We start from the raw sequence: 22,312 nt of genomic DNA, 5'->3' as shown, positions 1-22,312 counted from the left end.
AGATGCACTCATCTCATTAAACAGGTTACGCACAAATCTGTAAAACGTAACCCTAGTTTATTTTCAGTTCATTATCGTTCTCACTGGTAAGGATGGCATAATAAACAGGAAGGTAAACTGCCCTTATCCACATCTGTTACGTGGCAGGTGGTCACTGCTCCGCTGGACAGACGGACCCTTCCCCGGATCCTCTGGATGCCTGGACTCCTTCCCCACACCAACACAGGGAGCACACACAGCACCATACAGGGCCAATCAGTTATGCCTTGTTGTCAAAGTTTAAACGTCATATTTAAAAAAAATTTTTGAAACACCATGGTTACAAAAGAAAAGGTTGTAACTCAGATAAACAGAATATTCCTCTGAAAGGTAGCCAAAATAAATGCCGTAATTCGTGAGTCTGAATATGTATTCAAAAGAAAAACACGATAACATAAATTTTTTTTTTGCGGTACGCGGGCCTCTCACTGCTGTGGCCTCTCCCGTTGCGGAGCACAGGCTCCGGACGTGCAGGCTCAGCGGCCATGGCTCACGGGCCCAGCCGCTCCGTGGCATGTGGGATCTTCCCGGACTGGGGCACGAACCCGTGTCCCCTGCATCAGCAGGCGGACTCTCAACCACCGCGCCCCCAGGGAAGCCCAGCATGAAATTTTTATACCATAAAATTCATTAAAATTGGATTATAAAGGAAAAGCTGTATATATTTACAAAGTACCTTTAAAGTTTTATTTACTAACTTTTAAATTGTGGTAACAGCCATTTCTAAGCACAGAGTTCAGGGGCATTAAACATTCACACTGCTGGGCAACCACCAAAGCCATCCATCTCCAGAACTCTTTCCATCTTGCACAACTGACATTCTGTACCCATTAAACAATTACTGCCCTTCCCCCCATCCCACCTGTACCGTGGCAACCTCCATTCTACCTTCTATCTCGATGAATCTGACTATTCTAGGTACCTGCATGAGGTACCTAGAAGTAGAATCACACAGTATTTGTCCTTTCGTTTTTATTTCACTTAGTATAATGTCCTCAAGGATCATCCATGTTGTCGCCTATGTCAGAATTTCCTTCCTTTATAGGCTGAATAATATTCCATTGTACATACACACCACATTTTGTTTATCCATTTATCCACTAATGGACATTTAAGCTGTTTCTACATTTTGGCTATTATGAATAATGCTGCTATGAACACAGACATACAAATATCTGTTTGAGTCCTTGATTTCAATTCTTTTGGGTATATACCCAGAAGTAGAACTGCTGGATCAAATGGTAACTCCATGTTTAGTTTTTTGAAGGATTACCAAACTGCTTTTCACAATGGCCACACTAGTTTACATTCCCACCAACAGGGCACAGGGTTCCAATTTCTGCACACCCTCACCAACACTTGTTATTTTCTGGGTTTTCTGACAGCAGCCATCCTAATGGGTGTAAGATATAAAGTACCCTTTTAAAATCCTATAAAAGTTTTCATTTCTACTTATATATAAGAATGCCATAAAGTAAGCTAGAAATTTAGAAGATACAAAATCTTATTAATGTTGTCCATACACTAAAATTCGTGGTAATACAAATATTGGATAAGAAAACACTCACTATATAATATTAAGTGAGGGATGAAGGAAGAAAAATTTTTTTAAAAATAGTCTACATAGAAAAAAAAACTGAAAGTAAAAACTAAAAGGTTAAAGGTGATGAGACTCTGGATAGTAAGATGACAGGCTTTCCTTGACAGTTTTTTCTTGTATTTTCCATGGTTTGTATAATAAGGGGAAAATGGCTATAAAAAGAAATATGGCTGATAGCATTACCACAATGATAAAGATTTAGGAGGAGCTAGACTTTGAAGGGCTCAGGTACTTTATTCTATAAGCAATTAGGCTCAGTTATCTGTTAATCTTTCCCAGTGTTCGGGCCCCCACCAAGTTCTGATGAAGCTGGAATTCTTTCTTTTCTGCACCCAGTTTTTCCGGCAAGGCAATGCTCTGAAATAAATGCAGTAATCCAGACAAATAACTGCAAGTACCACAAAAGTAAGCTTCCAGAAGGGGAATAACAACAAAGTTTATGGCTACAGGGCTAAGTGCTATCTATGGCCCAAGACCATGAATCTAATCCAGTTTTTACCCTAACACGCTGTTCTGTTCTCACCTCCAAAATGCAGATGATTCCAATAAGATGGGAACTGGATGAAACGACGTGTGATTTTACAGGATAAACCTGACTCTGAGTAACTTCTAATTAAGAAAACGCCCATTTCAGTTTCCAATGCGCTTATATTTTACCTCCCACTTAATGGCATTGTTATAAACTTTTTTTCATACGTATAACTATATTATTTCCTTTCAGCATCTGAGTAAATCTGCTGAGAAAAAGATTTGTGTCTATATCCGAAAGAGCCTTGATCTCACTGGTGCTCTCCGGCGAGTCGTACAACAGGCAGGCTTTCATTCTTCCACTGAGATCAGTTCCACGGACCTGGAATGTGAATCAGCGATTCTGAAGCCAGGAGCAATTTTGCCCTCAGGGGACACGCAGCAACGTCTGAAGACATTTTTGACTGCCAGGACTGGCAGGATGACGCTAAACATCCTGCAAGACACAGACGTGCCCCTGCCACGCTACTCCTAGTATTTAAAGTAATGCTCGGCATGTGGTGGGTACAAAAATGCCCATTGAATTAACAGTTTTACATATGAGGAAACTGAGGTTCAGAGCGGTCAACTATTTAGTAAACAGCAGAGAATGGAATTAAAGTCTTCTTACCAAGTCCAGGCTCTGCCATCTTTATCTTCCAATAGATCTTTAGTATTTTTCAAAAGACTTTTTAAAAGTCCAGATCCTTTGACTCAGCAATTCCAGTTTTAAAAGCTCATCCTAATCAGTGATCACACAGCTGTACACTGATTATTTGTACAGATTTTCATTATTCAAAAGAGATAAATTTTAAGAAGAATCTCTCTTTATTCAGAGGAAGATAAATTATGATACACCCATTCAGTGGAATGTTATTAAAGATAGAAAAGCATATGCATATTTATCAACAAGAAAGGATATTCAAGATATACTGTTGTATGACAGAGGAGCAGAGTAGGTTACAAAATAATATGTGTAGTATGATTCCGTGTGGATACATATACTTCCACGGGAAACAATCTAGAAGGATGAACATCAAAACGTTAATGAGGGCTTCCCTGGTGGCACAGTGGTTGAGAGTCCGCCTGCCAATGCAGGGGACACAGGTTCGAGCCGGGTCTGGGAGGATCCCACATGCCGTGGAATGACTGGACCCGTGCACCACAACTGCTGAGCCTGTGCTCTGGAGCCCACGAGCCACAGCTACTGAAGCCTGTGCGCCTACAGCCTGTGTTCTGCAACGGGAGGGGGGGCATGCAGTGAGAAGCCCGTGCACCGCAAAGAGGAGTGGCCCCTGCTCACTGCAACTGGGGAAAGCCCGTGCGCAGCAACGAAGACCCAATGCAGCCAAAGATAAATAAATAAATTTATTAAAAAAAAAAAGTTAGTGATAATTTTTCTAAGTCGTTAGATCTACGGTGATTTTTTTTCTTTTTGCTTATGTGTGTTTTTTAACTTCTTAAAAGAGACATGGTTTGGGCGTTATGGGTTGTAGAAGCGAGATGCTACTAAAAAATCCACTAGGTCTCTATGTACTCAGTCTCCTGGTTAAAGAATGAAAAACTATAAATTTACTAGACAGGACATATGATTTCTTTTTACTTAGGAGCAGCACTGTGATCTTTTCTTTCTCAGAAAGAAAGGATTTACTTAAAGAAAGAAAGCCGTCAACAGGAGCTAGCAATCCATGCCCTAATAAAACATGGACCACAGAGAAGCGGGACCAAAATGCTTGCTAAGCCTAAAGCACAGTAACATTGACTATATTACTTTTAATCTACAAAGAGTATTATCAAACTAATCTCCAGTGTCAGCTTTTTAGCTAGAAATGAAATGATTTGTGGAAAATACAAAGAATCTTCCAAACCCACTTATAAAAATGCTCTGTAAGACATCTGACCTGCTTACTCACCTAGACCATGTGTTTCCATGATTTCTACAAAAGCATTAATTACTGGAAATATCTTATTGTCAAATGCATACACGCATCACATGAACTGTTTATTTAGCCTAAATTACACTGAGAGCTTGGTGGCTGCGTAAGTGTCTCTGTCAGACTGTTAAACAACATAACCTACCAATTCAGCATCTGGCAATGAGCCACTTAATTTCACTTTAATGGTTTACTAAGAACAATTTATTTGATTTACAACTGGTTGCTTACTTTTACATGGCTATATTGAAATTTCAAATTCAAGAGATTTGCAATTGTACCTTTTGCTTATATTGGAAGGTAGACCATTTATATTTATCAAGTAAAAATGCACTTTTTAAAGTTTTATTAACATAAGGTTTGTTCAGAAAAGCAACTCTGCTGGTTGTTTTTGGTTTTTTCCCAACTAGTTAAAAACAATCACTATTTATCTATATCATCTTCTTAAAGATTTGAATACTTGTCATATATTGAGATCACTTTTCGATGACAGTGAGTATGATCCAAAGTGGGGGCCGCCTCCTTCCCACAGCATCACTGCTCCGCCACTTTCCCTCCTGGAATTTTTTATTTTACACTGATATACGTCATGAATTGACTTGCTCTCATAAAAACTTCAAGAAGCTAGTGGCAAGTATCTACACAAAAAAACACTTTAAAAATATTACATTAAAAAAAATTACAACACATAGTTAGGGAACCACATGCCATTCACAGAAATCTCTAAAGAATTCCACCAAGGCACATGTAAGACACTGGTAAGAATACACACATGTGCACACAAGCATAGAAAGTTATACCACAAAAGGTTTAAGACAGTCATCCTTAGGTAGAGGGATTATGAAAAGTTACATATTTTTTTAATGTTTGGCCTGTTTGTATATTTTATTTTTTCCTACACAGAATATGTAATACTTAATAAATATATAATAAAAGTTTGAATACTAGAAGAAGTTTAACTCACAAAAATATAAAAATATTCCAAGACAGGTGCATAATTATGTCCTAATCTCTCATCATAATTATCTCAGAGAGATTTTAAGAAAGTCTATGAAAATATAAAATCATTACTTTGATAGAATAATCTAAATTATCCCGTTAATGCACCCATTACATATAAAACCAATGACGCAGTAACACCTGTACAGATAGACACCTAAACAGAAATACCAACTACCTTAAAGTAAGCCAGTTTTTCTGAATACACACACACACATACATGTTCTATGTAAATACAGAAGTAGCTTGCCTTAGGAAGAACTGAATACTCTTTTCCTAAATTATACTTTGTGTTTTAATAGGAAAACTAGCTGATTAAAATATAATAGCAACTAAGGTGAGTGAAAAACCAGTTTGAAACAATAAAGAGAATTCGTTGAATAAAAACCAACTCTGTGGAGTTGTAAAAGCCATCTTTAAGGATACAGTCAGATGATTTTAGGAATCTGTCCCTATATTCAGTAGGTGTAATAAGTAACTCTAAATTTAAAACTATTTATTACCATAAGGATCTCTAGAGATCATCTAAGCAAAGCTTGTCATTTAATATATGAGGAAAAAGCAGATCTGGGCAGTTAACTGACTTTGCCAAGAAGACAGTGAACACAGACCAAGGCTTGAACCTGGCTATCCTCTCCTGACCCTGCTTCTCCCACTGCGACCAATTCTCAGCTGTGGGGAGGCGTGAGGGGGACGGTCCTCAGCAAACTTGACCGCCTGTTTTTGCAAATAAAATTTCATTGGAACACACTCATTTACTGCTTTTGTGCTACAAAGAAAGAGCTGAGTAGTTGTGAAAGACACCCGACGGCCTAAAATATTTACTCTCTGGTAAATGTTTGCTGACCCCTACATTAAAGGTTTCTTAGCATATAATTCTGAAGTTTCAGAACTTAAAACATAATAACCCATATTGTAACAAACCGTATTATAATAAATAGCAATAAAACCAGAACCACTACTGCGGTTATTACCTTAAATTACCTTAAAAGGGTTTAACTTCCCCATCCCCAAAACTGACTATTTGCCCATTTTCCATGTTTTGATATGCACATCTTTAAGAAAAGAAAAACTATAAAACTCAGAACCTCCCAAAGGAGAAATTAAGATCTGCTCATATAAACTGAAAGAGAATTCATGTACATTCCTTTAGTAGAGTACTTCTCATCTACATAAACATATTTATAGATCACTGGCTACTTGGGAGATAGCCTAGTAGATAAATCCAAACTAAGTGAATTAGAAATGTCAAACGTATGACAGAATATTTTAGAAAAAGTCAAATTTATACACAATTTTCCAGCAGAATATCTAAAGCACAGCAGAGAGACATCTATTTAAGTGTCAAAAGCATCTGTCCTATTAATCACTTGATTCATTAAATTTTTAGGTTTTACCTTTCTCCTCTCAGAAAAGAAAGTAAGCCTGGTTTCAGCTAACCCCACTGGCAACAGATGCTCACACAACACAAAACGTAAACCTTAGGGAGACCTAGGTACAAAATATAATTTAAGCAAAGTGGTAGACTGCTCAGGGAAAACAAGTGTATTTACAGAATGAAGAAGTCCCTACCGGACGCTTAACAAATCAGTAAAAATTATGAATTCACTAGTTAGGACAGTATGGGATGGCGTTGTATATAAACACACTGTTCTTTTTTAGAGAGCTTTGGACTGTTCATTATAAAATGATGTAGAATGTACAAAAGGACTAAAAATTGCATCAAGAAAGGAAACTGAAGACATATATGTCAAATCAAAACACACATACACACAACGCGGGACTTAAATCAGAAGAAGACATGGGTTCAAACCCCTGAGCTGTCACCAACTGTTAGCACTGAGCAAGTCACTTTTCAGTGACTCAAGAGTCCTTCTAGGGTTTAGTTAATTTTTTTATAAAGTAAGAGAGGTAAGGTTCCTTCCAACCCCCCAATTAACATACTTGTAAGTAATCATTTATTAACTCACTGCTATGTGCCAAGAACCATACTAATGGCTTTAATTGCAAGTGGACTCAGAACAAGTGTTCTGGGAAAAAATAACACCTATCAAGCATCATTCTTTTAAACACATAAAGAGACACGAGATGGAGTTTAGCCTTTAAAAAAGAAATAAAATCTATTTTTCCAAACCAGACTCCATAAATTCTCTAACTAAACAATAACTGTAGTTTTTGTAAGGAATGAAGATAACACAAACAGCTTTCCCTCTGACGTCAGGAATAAGACAAGGATGCCCTCGATCACTGATTCACAAACCAGAAATAAAAAGAGCAATAAAATTAACCACAGAGATAAGATATTTGCAAACCCGTAACTGGAAAAGGACTAGTTTCCTCTATATATGTGTGTAAGTGTGTGTGTAGATTGTTACAAATCAATAAGGGAAAGGTAAGCCATCCAATTTAACAACAGGCAAGAGATCTGAGTCAGAACTCCGAAAGGGGGATTCCAAAAGGGCAATAAACATATGACACGGGCACTGGGCCTCATTAGTAATATAAGAAATGGACATGTAAAATACAATGAGATATCCTTATATACCCATCAGACTGCAAGTAATAATACCTCTGACAATACCAAATGTTGTAAAGAATGTAGTGTGACCAGAATACATTTGGTATACACATTGGAAAATAGTTTGACGTTATGTTGTGAAGTTCAAGATACAGATACTTTGTGACCCAACAAGTCCACTCCTAAGTACATCCTAAAGAAATACATACTTAGGTGCATGTACAAAAGTGTTCAAAGCAGCACTATTTATAACAGCTAAAGCCTGGATATAATCCAAGTGTTTATCAACAATGGGATGCATAAAGTAAGGAACATATAAATAATGGAATGCTACACAACAATTAACTGAGTAAACTGTATCTATACAGAACATGATTAACCCTTACAAAAACAATGTTGACTGAAAAAAGCAAAACACAAAAGAATATTTGTGGCATCATTTCATTTGTATGTTCAAAAAACAGAGAAAAACAGTATTTCCTAAGTAATATTTCTATTATTTAGAAACACACAGAGAAGGTAAATCTATTTCTAAAATACAAGGAAATGATTATCTCTGGGAGAAGAGAAGTGATTTAATTGGGAAGAGCTGGGGAGGGCAGCTTCTGGGCAGCAGCCATGTTCTGTTTCCTGACTAGGTGGTGAATACATGGCTGGTCACTTCACATGTAAGTGTACATGCACAAGTGTGCATGCAAGCTGTACACCAGCCCAGCTCCTGGCAGATACCAGACAGCCAAAGAAGCCAACTCTTACCTACTTATGAGAATGATATTCTGATTACTATTGCTATGATTTTCACTGCTATTACTGCTAATTTCTCCTCTAGATTATACATGCCCCCTGAAAACATCAGCTCAGGGAGAACACAAAGAAAAACGCCTAATGTGAATGAAGTAAAGCTTTCTTGTGCTATTGTTCTTTCAGTCTCCCCACTGTTACGCTTGTAAATGTATCTTCCTCCTTACATAACCTACAATATCCTGACCACGAAAATCTGACAGGAACTAAAGCTTTTCCCTCTGGGTGATTATTCCTTCCGCAAGGTTCCCACCATTGGCAACAGGAGTCCTGACCTCTGCAGGGTGAGCAAGAATAACAGATGAAGTGTGAACTGGGTTTATTTAAAGCCTAAGTACCGGACTTCCGTGGTGGCGCAGTGGATAAAGAATCCGCCTGCCAATGCAGGGAACATGAGTTCAATCCCTGGTCTAGGAAGATCCCACATGCGGCGGAACAACTGAGCCCGTGTACTGCAACTAAGGAGCCCACCTGCCACAACTAAGACCTGGTGCAACCAAATAAATTTATTTAAAACAAAACAAAACAAAACACAAAAAACCTAAGTACCAAAGAGAAATGGTAACGGAATAGTGCTGGATTCCTCGCTGTTCACACGCCCTGAACTGCTCTTCTCAAGCTCCCAATCCAGAGACTGTTCCCAGGTAACCCTGGCGGCCCCTCTCCACAGCAGGCAACAGAAAGCAAGTGTTTACATGCAAGACCATGAAACACACATGGTCACTACATCAAATGCTCACTATATTTGGATGGTAAATATTTTTTAAGAGAAAAAATAAATATATTTTGTTTTAAAAGTGGTTAAATTTTACATCTTGCCAAGTACAACAATAAGGCATTATATAAACTCTGATACTTCCAACTTTTGGAAATAAAAGATAAAACCTACTAGTGATTTTTAAGTTCCTTTGTAATCAAATAGGAAATTGTAAGAGATTTCACTTACAGCTTCTTACTGATGCATGCTGAAGAGAAAGTTTCCAGAGCAGAATTAAAGCTATTTAAGTAATCAGGCTATAATTACCAACTTAATCACTCCTTTTAAAAAGTTTTATAATACTTAGCATCTAAATTTAATTTGGTGAAAGGTAAGAATCTAATTCAGTAAACAATCATTAAAACAATTAGTGATAGTCAAAAAAACTAACTTTAACTTAAAAGTACTTCAAAAAATATCTCAAAGAATTCCACTTAGCAAGTCTTCAGTATTTAACAAATTATTCAGAAATAAATTGCAGTTTATTGTTCTGCATGACCTTGGGATCAAAACATTAACAGGAATTATGAGATGGAAAACATCAACTAATCAATGTACATGTATTTATCCTAAACATCTGATACACACAAGAAACTGTCAGAAATACAAAGAAACCTAAGACTTGTTAGTCCCCACCTGATTGACACCTAATCTCAGGAAACAGAACATAAATATGGATGCATCTGTGTTAGACAAAGAAATTTATCTAACAATACAATTAAACAATAATATGAGGCAGGAAGTAATAAAGTCAAATGTAGGACAATGTCACCAGAACTTTGAGGAAGGGAGAGAGCCTATGAGGTTGGGGCGTCAGAGGGGCTGGATGGACGAGGAGGAACGAGTAAACCTAGATAAGAGGTGCGGAGAGCAAAGGACATCCTTGGCCAGGCAGCTCAGTGCCCAGAGGGATGGCTAGTGCGCTCAGGGGGAAAGACGCAAGTCTGCCCGGTATGAAGGACGGGGGGCGACTGCTAGGAGGGGGATCAAGGGGCAGATGGTGGACGTGTTTGGTTGCTACATAAAGGACTAAGGAGCCTTAGGATACTTAGCACATCTTAAATGCAGAAGGCATGTTTATAACTCTCTGAAGGTAGAGACTGTTCTAATAAACATGATGGGAAAAGAACCAGTAAATACTGACTCGCACACTTTAAATGGATGCACTTTGTAGTATATAACTGATGCCTCCATAAAGTTGATTATTAAAATTTCAACAGTTAAAATCAAGGATGCTCCCTTTACTGACAAGTCCCTTACTGTGCTTCCATTCTTGTACGAGGAAATGCATTCAAGCCAAGCCACCATGATTATTTAACCAAGCGCTTGACAGAAATCTAATGTTCTCTCTGCCTCTAGTAGGTCTGATCACTTCTATCCTGCTTATCACTGCAAAATAATCTTCCAGTAGAACCCTTCTGAATTAAATGCTGCCCACAGCCTTTCCTTCAAAAAAGAATCAATCTGGACCTTAAGGTCCCCTACAATTTGAGCTCAATCTACCATTCTGGTCTTATTTTTCATTACTTTCTATACACAGACATAGATCTTTCTTCAAACTCCACTACTCATTTATTTTTCTAAAACATACTTTGTCTATTTCCAGTTTCCATGTCCTCAACGTTCTCTCCACAGGATACACTCCTGCCTCACACTTTAATCCTTCCTACCTACACTTCAAAACCCAGCTCAAGTGCTACCTTCAGCATGGAGTCTTTTCTGAAGGCCCCTGCAGGTATGTCTCCGCATCCTCTCAACTTTCGCTGAAGTCTGATCGTGCATGAAGCTAAAACCACCACTTCTTTATGTCAGGAATAATACTTGCCCTTGAGGAACTCACATGAATCTATACCCACACATATGTAGCCGATTACAAATCATACAGGACAAGCCAGACGGACATGCTTAGCACACAGTATTCATGCCACAAATACTTGTTGAAAGAATGATTATTTGCATATCATGAATATCCCAAAAGTCATTCATATATAACTATACAAATAAGGTCGTAATCTTTGTAGATTAAAAAAAAGAAGAAGAAATTTTACCTTTTCAGTTGTAAGAGGTTTTGCGGGCTTTTCTGGCTCCTTTTCTCTCTTTTTCTCTTCCTTTTTTTTTTCTTTTTCTTTCTAAAACACAGCCGAAAGTTTTGATAAGTTTACTTTTTAAAAAATGTTAGCTCTTAACACATTTTTATTACTTTGAGTCATCATTTGAAAAGGGTACAAATAAATATTCAATCATGACAATATCCAGTGATACTGAGATGTAAAAGTAAGCACAGCAAATTCATACTCTCATTGAGTATGTTGATAACACAATAAAGAATAACTTTTCTAAAAAAGAAATACAGAAGTGAGACAATTTAGAACTTCTTTGATATTTTAGAGTTTGTTTTAAAGAAATGAGACCTCTATTCAATAAATTCTCACTGCATCTTTACATAAGGTCAGGCTTTCTAACAGCAACCATAAAGTTGAAATTTGAATACAAAGAAAAAGCAAACTAACTGATGGAACAGAATTCTTTATCACACAGATGAAGACCAATTACAACATGTAAACATGAGGAGAAAAGGGTAAAAACACTTTAATTTTTTAAAATAACACAAAACATTTTCAGTCTGTTACCACAGCGTTGTGATTTTTAAAAGTGCAAATACAATAATTTTCTCACGAAAAGAACGTTGGAGATAGTGCTTGGGGACCAGAGCCAGCTGACTAGTTGGCATATTTAATCCAACCCAGTCTAGATAAACTATAATGGTATTATAATGTTCACAATTTCCAAGAAGGTTGAAATAGGATATAATAATAAAAACTTAAGGTCCATAAAGATGCTAAAAAAAGGAAAATGAAGCAAAGATTAAACAAAGAGCATTCATAAGGCATGTAGAGGGAAAAGATGCCTAGAAACCTAGAACTGGGTGATACTGCAACTGAGTGCCGACCTAGTTTCCTGGCAGCAAACATGAAAGATAAACTGGTGAACCTAGAAAAGGCAGAATAATAAACACATGAAACTTAGTCAAAATGCCTAGAGGTCGCATTTGCACCTGTGCCTTTAAAAGGGTGTTTGACACCACCTCTCTCAAGAGTAGAATTTTTGCTATTTGTAAATCAAGAAAGCCAACACCGGCAATTCCTAGGCCATAATGTAAGAGATATAATTAAAGGTCCTATGGGCCAGGCACTGTGATAAGCACCTTATTGTCTAACTTAATTTTTACAGTGATGTCTGGGGAAAAAGTCATTATTGTCATTTTACAAATGGAGAAACAAAATCTCAGGAAAGTAACACACAGAGCTAATCGTAGTAGGGCCGAGGGGCTGCAGGGCCCAGACTGTCGAGCGTCAGTGCTTCCTGCCGCCCAGCAGAGGGCTGCCGTCTATGCAGTTTTTCTTCCCCATGGGGACAGCTAACGCTTACTGGGCCCTTCCCATGTGCCAGACACCATGTGACCCATTTAAATCCTCACAACAACCATATGAGGTAAGCAGTATCACTGCCACTGTGTAAGTGAAGAATAAACAAGATGTGCAAAAATCCTTCATATATTGCAAAATGCTTTCCAGATATTAGTCAAGTTTAGGGAGGAAGGCAATGTGGTTGATCATTCTCACTACTATGCTGGGGATGAACGGTTCTGTAACTGCTCAGAGCTCTCAGTTATTTCTCAAGGAAGTCACCGTCATGAGATGGGGGAGAAGCCAGTCTTTCTAATCGCTATGATTGGTGGGCACATCTGAAATCAGCAACAATAAAATAAATTAGTTAGCTATGTTTAACAGAGGGAGATGCTCTTGAACACTGTAATTTCAGCTGTCAAAATATGGCTGTAATCTACTGATGCCAGCAGCGGTTTTAGAACACAGGCTTTGAAGTAAAAACATGGGCTCTAGGGCTTCCCTGGTGGCACAGTGGTTGAGAGTCCGCCTGCCGATGCAAGGGACACGGGTTCGTGCCCCGGTCCAGGAAGATCCCACATGCCACGGAGCGGCTGGGCCCGTGAGCCATGGCCGCTGAGCCTGCGCGTCTGGAGCCTGTGCTCCGCAACAGGAGAGGCCACAGCGGTGAGAGGCCCGCGTACCGCAAAAAAAAAAAAAAAAAAAAAAAAAAGGGCTCTAAACGCAGATCATACAGTTTGACCGACAGATGACCCCCATCTTTAGAAGCAAAAGCTGCTGAAAGATCAGAGTACTGTGAGAAGCTAAGTTGCTTTAAACTATTTTCTCATCAAGAATAAAACACAGTGGTGTTTGGTATTGTAAAACAGTAGTTCCTGAAACTTGGTTACTATATATCCAAATGATATAGTGAAACAGGAGACCTCCTGCAAAAGAAAACTGGAATGAATGTTCACGTCCTACAAGACAGAGAGAAGTAAATCTTGGGTTCATTATAATCAAACTACACTTGAGTGATTTAATTAAAGATACGGTCTCAAATTTTTTATGCACTCTTATCTTAAAAAGTTGGGAGCATATATACTCTACCACATGTACGTATATATTTATAAAGCACATATAGCACTATATTATACACATTACAAAACATACATAAAAATAGAAATCTTAAAAGGGTAAGAAAAAGAAAGCACGAAGAGACATTCTAGTGGACTCTCCTGTGGGGCTCCCCAGTGTCTAAATGCTATCAGGCACGATGATTAGTGCTCGGCTGGATCAGACCCCTGCTTTCTAGGACCTGGCGGCAGGCACCACACAGCACAGACACGGAAACTGAGGGCTTCCACCCTCTGGACCAAGTGTCGCTGCCATCCTTCCACCTCCTCGCGGCCACCTCCGCCCTCCTGCGGTGCTTCTTCCCTGGGCCTGCCTGCTGACCTCTGACCCCTACAACACTCTGACCTCTAAAGCCTGTTCACCTCCAACCATGCCCTTCTTGCTCCAAACTGTCCCCCACTGTCCCGGGGACCTCCCCTCGCTCTGCTAACTCTTCAGTGCACCCAGCTTTCCACTCTCATGGCTCTCCCCGGGCTGCCGCCCCCTCCCCCCTTCTCCGACCCGGATCTCTCCTCTGGCCTATGGACCTGTGCATTCAAGCCCTGACCAGATACCCAGACGTCCCGCCGTCACCTCACACGCAACACACCCAGCGTTTAGTCCCGCCCTCCCTGCTCTCTCCTCATACCCGCTCAGCCCGGATCCCTTCTCACTGGGCAGCGCCGTCATCTACTGAGGTGCTCGGGCCCGAAGCCAGGAGCCATCCAGGCTCCCAAAGCGCCTCCCCAGTCCACTGATCACAAACCCCACAGGCTCGAGCTTCTCGAGATCTCTGACAGCTGCGCTCGCCATTTCACTCCGTCTCCACTTTAGCACCCCGGCCACCATTTATTCATGGACCAGTGCAACAGGTCCTCAAGCCCTTCCGCACCCATCCGCACGAAGTTGGCTCTCCGGAGACAGTGAAGTAGAATGCTATGACCTGAATACTCCTTCTGCCCCTGAAACTCATCGAAGTGCCAAGGCCTTCAAGACGAAGGCCAAACACGCCAGCAGGCTCACAGGAAGCCTCCTCTCCGCTTCTCTCCCCGGCCCACGCGTGTCCCAGCCACGCCCTTCTCCCCGCAAATCCCCAGCTCTGCCCACGGGCTTTTCTCCACAAGATGCTTTCTCTGCTTGCACTGTGCCCTAGTCCTCACAGCTAATGTTTATGAAGAGGGTAAGACGCATCAGAAGGACGCCTGCTGCGCTCAGAGCAGCACCGTGAGCGCATGGCAATCGCAGCGCACGTTCTGCCGCGCTAGAAACCTCTGTAAAGTTCTCCGTTTTCCTCTGTTAGATGGAAGCTGCTCCAGGGCAGGGAGACACACCTTGTTTACCTTTGCATCCCCCGTGTCAAGCACACCATTTATCAAGGAGGAGACACAGAAACAGTGTGAGTTGAAAGGACGTCTCAAACTAATTCACTAAGGTCAGGATGACAACAAAAAGATACACAGTCAAAAAAATTAAAAACCTTCAAATATTGGTAGGCATGACTTTACAAATCCATAACGGTAGTACCGTGCACCCTAACCACCCCTACCCCACACACACTCCAACAATCATCACTGATGATTCTACACTCCTACGTTTTATCTATGTGATGGATACTATTGTTTAAAAAAAGAAACTTGACATTAACTTTCTTCAAGTGCTTATAATAACAGAAAGAAAACATTTTTAACCAAAAACCTTCCAAATAAATCAAAGAATTCAAGAGCAACTACAGAAAAGCTCCATTAAGCGTAGGTGGTAATGGAAACAACAAAAAACGAATTGCTTATTAAATGCTGAGATATATCTATGGTAACAATAAATTAGTCATTCTGAAATTAAATGCAGATTAAAACCCTGTGATCCTACCTGTGGCATAGAAAAGTATTCTTGTTGGATTTAACATTTTTAATACTGGCGACCATTCAAGACATAAACAACTATTACAGCATCCCAAACGATGGCACATTTACCACCGAGCGCTATGGAATGAGGCTATAGCTAAAACACTACCATACCTCCAATTTGTTCTTCTCAACAGCAGCTTGTAGAGAAGGAGAGGATACCAAAGGCTGAAGAGGAGCATCAGAGGAGGAAATCTGTGGAATGCAGATGGAAAGTCAGGAGAAAAAAACAAAAAGAAGACAATCAGAATTACAGGCACAGGAAAGAAACACACACTCGTGTATTTCAGAGATACAGAAGCACTCAGAAGTATGTTAAATGAAAATAATGCATCAAGAGAAAAGTCTTGCTTTCTAAATGCTTCCATGTGGAATTTCTATAAGTAAAAGTACTTACTACAGAAGAGTGTACGATTTAAAATGGATTTCACTATGACATAAATATAAAATGCACTCAGACAAGATCATCCCCCCGCAAAGTACGTGAAGAACAACTAAGCGTCACTGGTGGTTCCCTTTCCATCAGCGCTACTGCCAAGGTGCTCATGCTCTGAAGTGAAGACACACCGTTCCAAGTGGCCGGAGAGCACGAGCGAGTTCTCGTTCTTACTGACCGTAACTGCTTCAAGAATGGAAAATAACACAGAGCTGAAACAGTAAAAGTCAGCTCAAGTTTTAATCAACTGTTTAAGAAAACAGAAAGAAGGATGGGAGAAAAAAGAGTGGATTAATGGAGCATAACAGCTGAGCAGCAAACAAGACTTATCGTGAAGCCACTCCTACACTTCCTTCTTTAAGCTCCGTGCACACAGACACCATCTCCAGGGCTGCCCTGGCTGAATTACCCCAAAGCACTATGAGACAGTTACAGATGCAGCAAAGGCAATTTATACATGGAGACAATTTCGTCTAAAAGCCTTTTCACACATCTTCCTACCCAATTCCTACATGCGTGGTTCATCACTTTAAAGTAAGCGTTATCTTCCTGCCCTCTTTACTGCCAAAATAAAACTGAAATACGTTTACAAAATACGTAGTAGATCTTTGGAGCCATAAAACTGACATCTCTATATTGCCCTATCATACCAACAGTGACTACGAGGAATCTTTAAAAATAAAAGGTGCGATTATAGAAAGGTCATTATGCAATGTCAAAATAACAGTGTGAGATGACAAGTCCTCATTCGAATCTGCTTGTTACTGAGTTAGTTACAGCTGCAATTCTTGACTCACAACCCAAGCCCATAATCTTTAGGGGCGTTTTCCCCTGGCACACTGTTAGCTCTGCTAAAAGTATGCAAACTAGCCATTCAGTAACTACTGACTGAAATTACATGTAGAAGAAAATATTAAAAAAGACAAACTGTGCCTTAAAGCACAGCTTCAAAGCTGGTTTATCCCACTGGACATTTACTTGCTAGAGCTATGTAGAAAACAAGAGATTAGAAAAAGCACATAAAATCACTTAAGATAATAACCTGTATCATAAAGACCATTTTTGCCCAAATTCATGTAAAAGCTGAACATAAAAATGTAAGAGAGGAATAGGGACACTTAATATGTCGAGTGTTACTAAGTCAACATAATTCCCTGTAAAAGTGCTTGTTCTCCTTCCCAGAGGATGATAAACTGATTTGGCCACTTTTAAAATTCAGAAGGAGCAACATAAGACTATTCAATAAATCTCAGTCATTTAACAAAGCATTTTAATGCAAAAATAAAAAAGCATTAATACTAAGTTCCAGCTAGGAAAAAACAGAGATGCTTGGTCAGTAGGAAACACATGTGAAAAGTCAATGGACAAATCCACAGGTGAATGTGAACAGACTGGTGTACCCATAAATCAAACCACTATCAGCCAGTAAAAAAGGGATGGTCTCATAGTACACGTGAAATCAGGGGTGAATTTCAGAAACATGCTGAAAGAACCCAGACATCAAAGAGTAAACAGGGTATGATACCATTCATATGAAGCTCCAGCAGAGACAAGTACAATCTACCGTGATAAAGAGCAGATCAGCGGCTACCTGGGCCAGGGGTGGGAGGCCAGGGGCACAAAGCAACCTTCTGGAGAGAAGGAAAGGGTCTACGTGCCAATCGACTGTGGTCGTGGTTACATAGAGTATTTATTTTCCAAAACTCACTGAACTATAACTTAAACTGTCTGCCTTGTATTGTATGTAAATTCTACCTCAGTAACATTGGTTTTTTAAAAAGTCGATGAGCGGGGTAAGCCCCATCATGCAAGCAAGGAATTAAGAACTAGAGTCTACACGTCTTGCTTCAGCTGGAAGCAAGAGACGACAGAACAGAGAGATGGGGGAGAAGCAAAAGGCAGGTGGGGGGGGGGGAGAAGAAAAAAACGCAGAGGCAAGAAAATCCAGGCGCTCGTGTGTTCCTTCCAATTCTCTACAAGTGCTGCCCACCACCCCTGCACTGACCACCAGCAGGGACCCACCAGCCTCCAGCGCCTGGATGAGCACTCCTCACGGGTCGCCTTGCCCAGGTCTTGCTCTTCTACAGACTGTGACGATAGCAGATGCAAAGGTGATCAGCACCTAACCCTACTTAGGAGGCTTGAACAGTTCACACACATTACACAAGGCCAGAGTCTAAACCCCTTAACCAGACCACAGGTCCTCTGCCTGTCCCCGCCTTCCCTGACCTGCGACCAGGCATCTAGCCACACGCGACTCCTCTGGTGCCAGCGCTCCAGTCTCTGCCCCAGCCTCCAGGGGTCTCTGCTCCTGCTGCTTCCTCTGCTGGAAGCACCCATGCTCCCAGCGGGTCCCACCCATCCTGACATGGCCTCCTCCAGGAAGTGTCCCCTCATCCTCCAGTCTCCTACAACGCTTCCCTCTGGCAGACATGATCATGTGATGTCCAGTACAGAGGCGATTCCTTATCGGTATTCTTCGTTCATCTGAAGTTCTCTGAGACAGACGTTGTTTCTCTTCTGTTCACCATCTCCAGCATGTGACATTCAACAGGTCTCAATAAATTTTTTTTAATTGACAAAAAGGAAACAGGAGGATGAGAGCATCTCAGAAGCACAACCAAAAGGAGGCTCCACATCAGCAGTTCTCACTGTGCTCTGAAAGTGCACTGGCTTGCTCACATACTTCTCTGAAATCTCATGTAAGTGGCCAAAAGATTCGTTCAGTTTCTTCTGCAAGATGGCTCTAGTAGCACTTAGCTGTCTTTAACTCCATTCAAAACAATTTTGTTAGATTGTACTGTGACAGCTGTCACATCAGTGTGCATTTAAAAAAACATCAAGATTGGTGAACTTTTGCGTAACCATCTTAATACTGAAGATGGAAGAAAAAAAGCATCCTTTTCGGCACATTATGCTTTATTATTTCAAGAAAGGTGAAAACGCAACTGAAACACAAAAAAAGATTTGTGCAGTGTATGGAGAAGGTGCTGTGACTGACTGAACATGTCAAAAAAGTGGTTTGTGAAATTTCATGCTGGAGATTTCTCGCTGGACGATGCTCCACGGTTGGGTGGACCAGTTGAAGTTGACAGCAATCAAATCGAGATCTCAATCAAATTAATTGAGAACAACCAACATTACACCACGCGGGAGACAGCCGACATACTCAAAATATCCAAAGCAAGTGCTGAAAATCATCTGCACCAGCGTGCTTATGTTCATCGCTTTGACGCTTGGGTGCCACGTGTTAATGGAAGAAAACCTTCTTGACCATATTTCTGTGTGCCATTCCCTACTGAAATGTAATGAAAATGTTCCGTTTTTAAAACAAATTGTGATGGGCGATAAAAAGTGGATACTGTACAATAATGTGGAACGGAAGAGAGCGTGGGGCAAGGAAAATGAACCACCAACAACTACATCGAAGGCCGGTCTTCATCCAAAGAAGGTGATGTTGTGTATATGGTGGGATTGGAAGGGAGTCCTCTATTATGAGCTCCTTCTGGAAAATCAAAAGGTTAATTCCAACGGCTCCCAATGAGACCAACTGAAAGCAGCACTCGATGAAAAGCGTCCAGAATTAGTCAACAGAAAACGCATAATCTTCCACCAGGATAACACAAGACCATGTCTCTTTGATGACCAGGCAAAAACTGTTACAGCTTGGCTAGGAAGTTCTGATTCATCCACCGTATTCACCAGACATTGAACCTTCGGATTTCCATTTATTTCGGTCTTTACAAAATTCTCTCAATGGAAAAAATCAATTCCCTGGAAGACTGTAAAAGGCATCTGGAACAGTTCTTTGCTCAAAAAGATAAAAAGTTTTGGGAAGATGGAATTATGAAGTTGCCTGAAAAATGGCAGAAGGTAGTGGAACAGAAGGGTGAATACGTTGTTCAATAAAGTTCTTGGTGAAAATGAAAAATGTGTCTTTTACTTTTACTTAAAAACTGAAGGCACTTTTGGCCAACCCAATACACTCATTGTCAAATTCAGAATTTATTTTGTAACTAGATGATAATTCCATTTCACTGGATTCCAGTACTTTTACAGAGAGAGGGGACAAGACTTTGACCTTGAAAATGGCGCTGGGAATTGGTGGCGCTGGCAAAGGCAGTCGTCATGCTTTACTGTCCCTCTATTCCCCACCCTTCTCTCCCCCACCCCCAGCCATGAGAGAACACACAGTGGGAACTCAGTAAAGATCTCCTTCGGGAATAGGAGCTAACGTCCTCCCTTCAATTACTCTTAAGACCAGAGGTTCTTCTCTAGGCCACCACCGAAGAAACTCCCAGAGCAATCCAAGTGTACAAACGCACCTACTGAAGAAGGAAAACTGACCTGGTAAAACAGGTTTCCAACTACCACGTTCCGGGATAAGGTGAAAAAGTATCAAGTATTCTAAAAATACCAGTACAATTAGTTGAAGGTAGTAAGGCAAAATGCTCATCTACCTTTTCAAGAAAAGATCACATTATTTTCTTGATGATTTTTTCTTTTTACTGTCTCACGCTTTTTGACAGAATAATGTTGTAATAAAAATCTGGTGCTTCAAAATGCTGGAAAATACCTTATGGATTAACTGTAAGCAATACATCACTTCAAACCCATTTTGGAAATTCTTGAATATATTTTCCAAGTGAAGATTTGATCACGGCAGTTCTCAAATGGGCTATCTCATGACCTTTCAATACACTGTGAAGCTTTACTTTTTCAGGAGTTGAGAAATCATTTAAAAAATATAGTTTCCAAAGCAAATTACCTTCCATGGTATGTGTTAGGTACAAAAGCTGAAAGTACATTTACTGAACTGAAGTCATACAAAAGAAACCATCGATTAAACTCATCAGTAGGAGAGTTAAAAGACTTTTTGACAAGCTTAACTAAGTAACCATAGCCACCAGATATGTAGAAGAAGCCTGAATTTTAATATGCTAACTTTAAAATCATTGGATAAGCCACTAAGAAATGCAGAATTCTGGAGAAATTTCAAATAGAAGTCCTATAACTGCCACATCAGTGGCCTGGCAGCCCATAATTTAAAAAGGGCTGACTGAAATGTGGCAGTATTAATCCGACAGAACTCAAGTCAGTGGTGCCAATGAGATACAGCCTCTGGGCGGCATGTGAGCCCCGCGGTTTCTAGCCCCACCCGCCCCTGCGCTTGGGCCCCTTTGCTCCTGCCCCCCTCCCTCCCCGCCAGGTGCCCCTCCCTCCCCACCAGGCGCCCCTCCCTCCCCACCAGGCGCTCCTCCCAGGAGCTCCGATGTGTTAAGCGCTCCTGTGCCAGGCACGCAACAGAAATGCAGCGGGCCCTACCTTATTTAACTCCCGTAAGAATACTGTCAAAAGTGGATGCCGTGATCATCCCTATTCCACAGAAGAGGAAACTAAAACTGTAACAAGAAGAAGTAACAACAACAACAAAAGCCCAACTTGAAACTGCTATTTCAGGGTAATCTTAAATCACCACCTGATCATTCATCGTCTAAGTTTCTCATCCCTATCAGGAAGGACATCTTAAAATTTATTGCAATTCACACTGTCTTAAAATTATTGCTCATTTATATTAATGAATTATATAATCACCAGTTAACTGTAAACAGAGCTTAATGAAATTACTAGTGCTAGCTCTTTTATTATAATACAGTACAGAACCATTGTTTCCACAATTTCTAAGTTGAAATAACGGATTTAATTTTACTTTTGTTGTACTAAATACTAGTCTTTACACATATATGTGTGTATATACATATATAGATACACACATATGAAACAAAATAAGCGAAAGTTTTCCTGTTTTTAAACTTTTATATAATATCAATTATATGGCAACTGATTGGAATAGTAATTTCATGTGAAATTCAGACTGGAGAATTAAAACCTTTTTGTGATGCAAACTCAAGCATGTACTCAAACTGAGTTCAAGAGGTTACTTGTGAGGGATGAGAAGTGGCAAAGGAGGCAAGAAATATGTAAGAGAAACTGAAACAAGAACAAGTGAGTGCTCATTTTAAAGCTACCAACTCCCAACAACTATTAGCTGTTTTTCCAAGACAAAACTGAGCCAGTCAGGGGTAAGGATTAAATAGTTAGGGTTACCTATACATTTTCCTGGTGTAACAGATTTTCTTTTTGATGATTATAATAGCAAATGAATCACGTGAGGATGGAAGTGTGTGGTGGGGGAAGCGAGGGGGTGGTGGGGAGGGAAAGAAGAGGCGGGGGAGAGGGGAGAAGAAGAAGAGCGAGGGGGGAGAGGGGAACAGAGAAAAGTTGCTGCTGGAAAAGGGCAAACAACATGGCAGAGCT

The 22,312-nt window shown here is 40.2% G+C and overlaps 1 protein-coding gene across 4 annotated transcripts in view; it reads right to left on the bottom strand.

Moving 5' to 3' along the window:
• SMAP1 (small ArfGAP 1) overlaps nucleotides 1-22,312 on the bottom strand; it is a 148,740-nt gene that overhangs the window by 48,703 nt on the left and 77,725 nt on the right. For 3 of the 4 annotated variants that reach the window (XM_029223443.1, XM_029223446.1, XM_029223445.1), the window contains 2 exons: nucleotides 15,673-15,753; nucleotides 11,204-11,284 (listed from right to left, as the gene is read on the bottom strand). In XM_029223443.1, coding sequence (XP_029079276.1) covers nucleotides 11,204-11,284; nucleotides 15,673-15,753 — 162 coding nt within the window. The remainder of the gene's footprint in view (nucleotides 1-11,203; nucleotides 11,285-15,672; nucleotides 15,754-22,312) is intronic. The other variant, XM_029223444.1, reaches the window with a different exon arrangement.

This window comes from Monodon monoceros, unplaced genomic scaffold, assembly GCF_005190385.1.
Source record: "Monodon monoceros isolate NGI ecotype Baffin Bay Population unplaced genomic scaffold, NGI_Narwhal_1 Super_Scaffold_15, whole genome shotgun sequence".
NCBI classification, from domain to species: domain Eukaryota; kingdom Metazoa; phylum Chordata; class Mammalia; order Artiodactyla; family Monodontidae; genus Monodon; species Monodon monoceros.
Note: the sequence above shows the minus strand (reverse complement) of the source record. Positions and strands in the feature narration are given on the sequence as shown.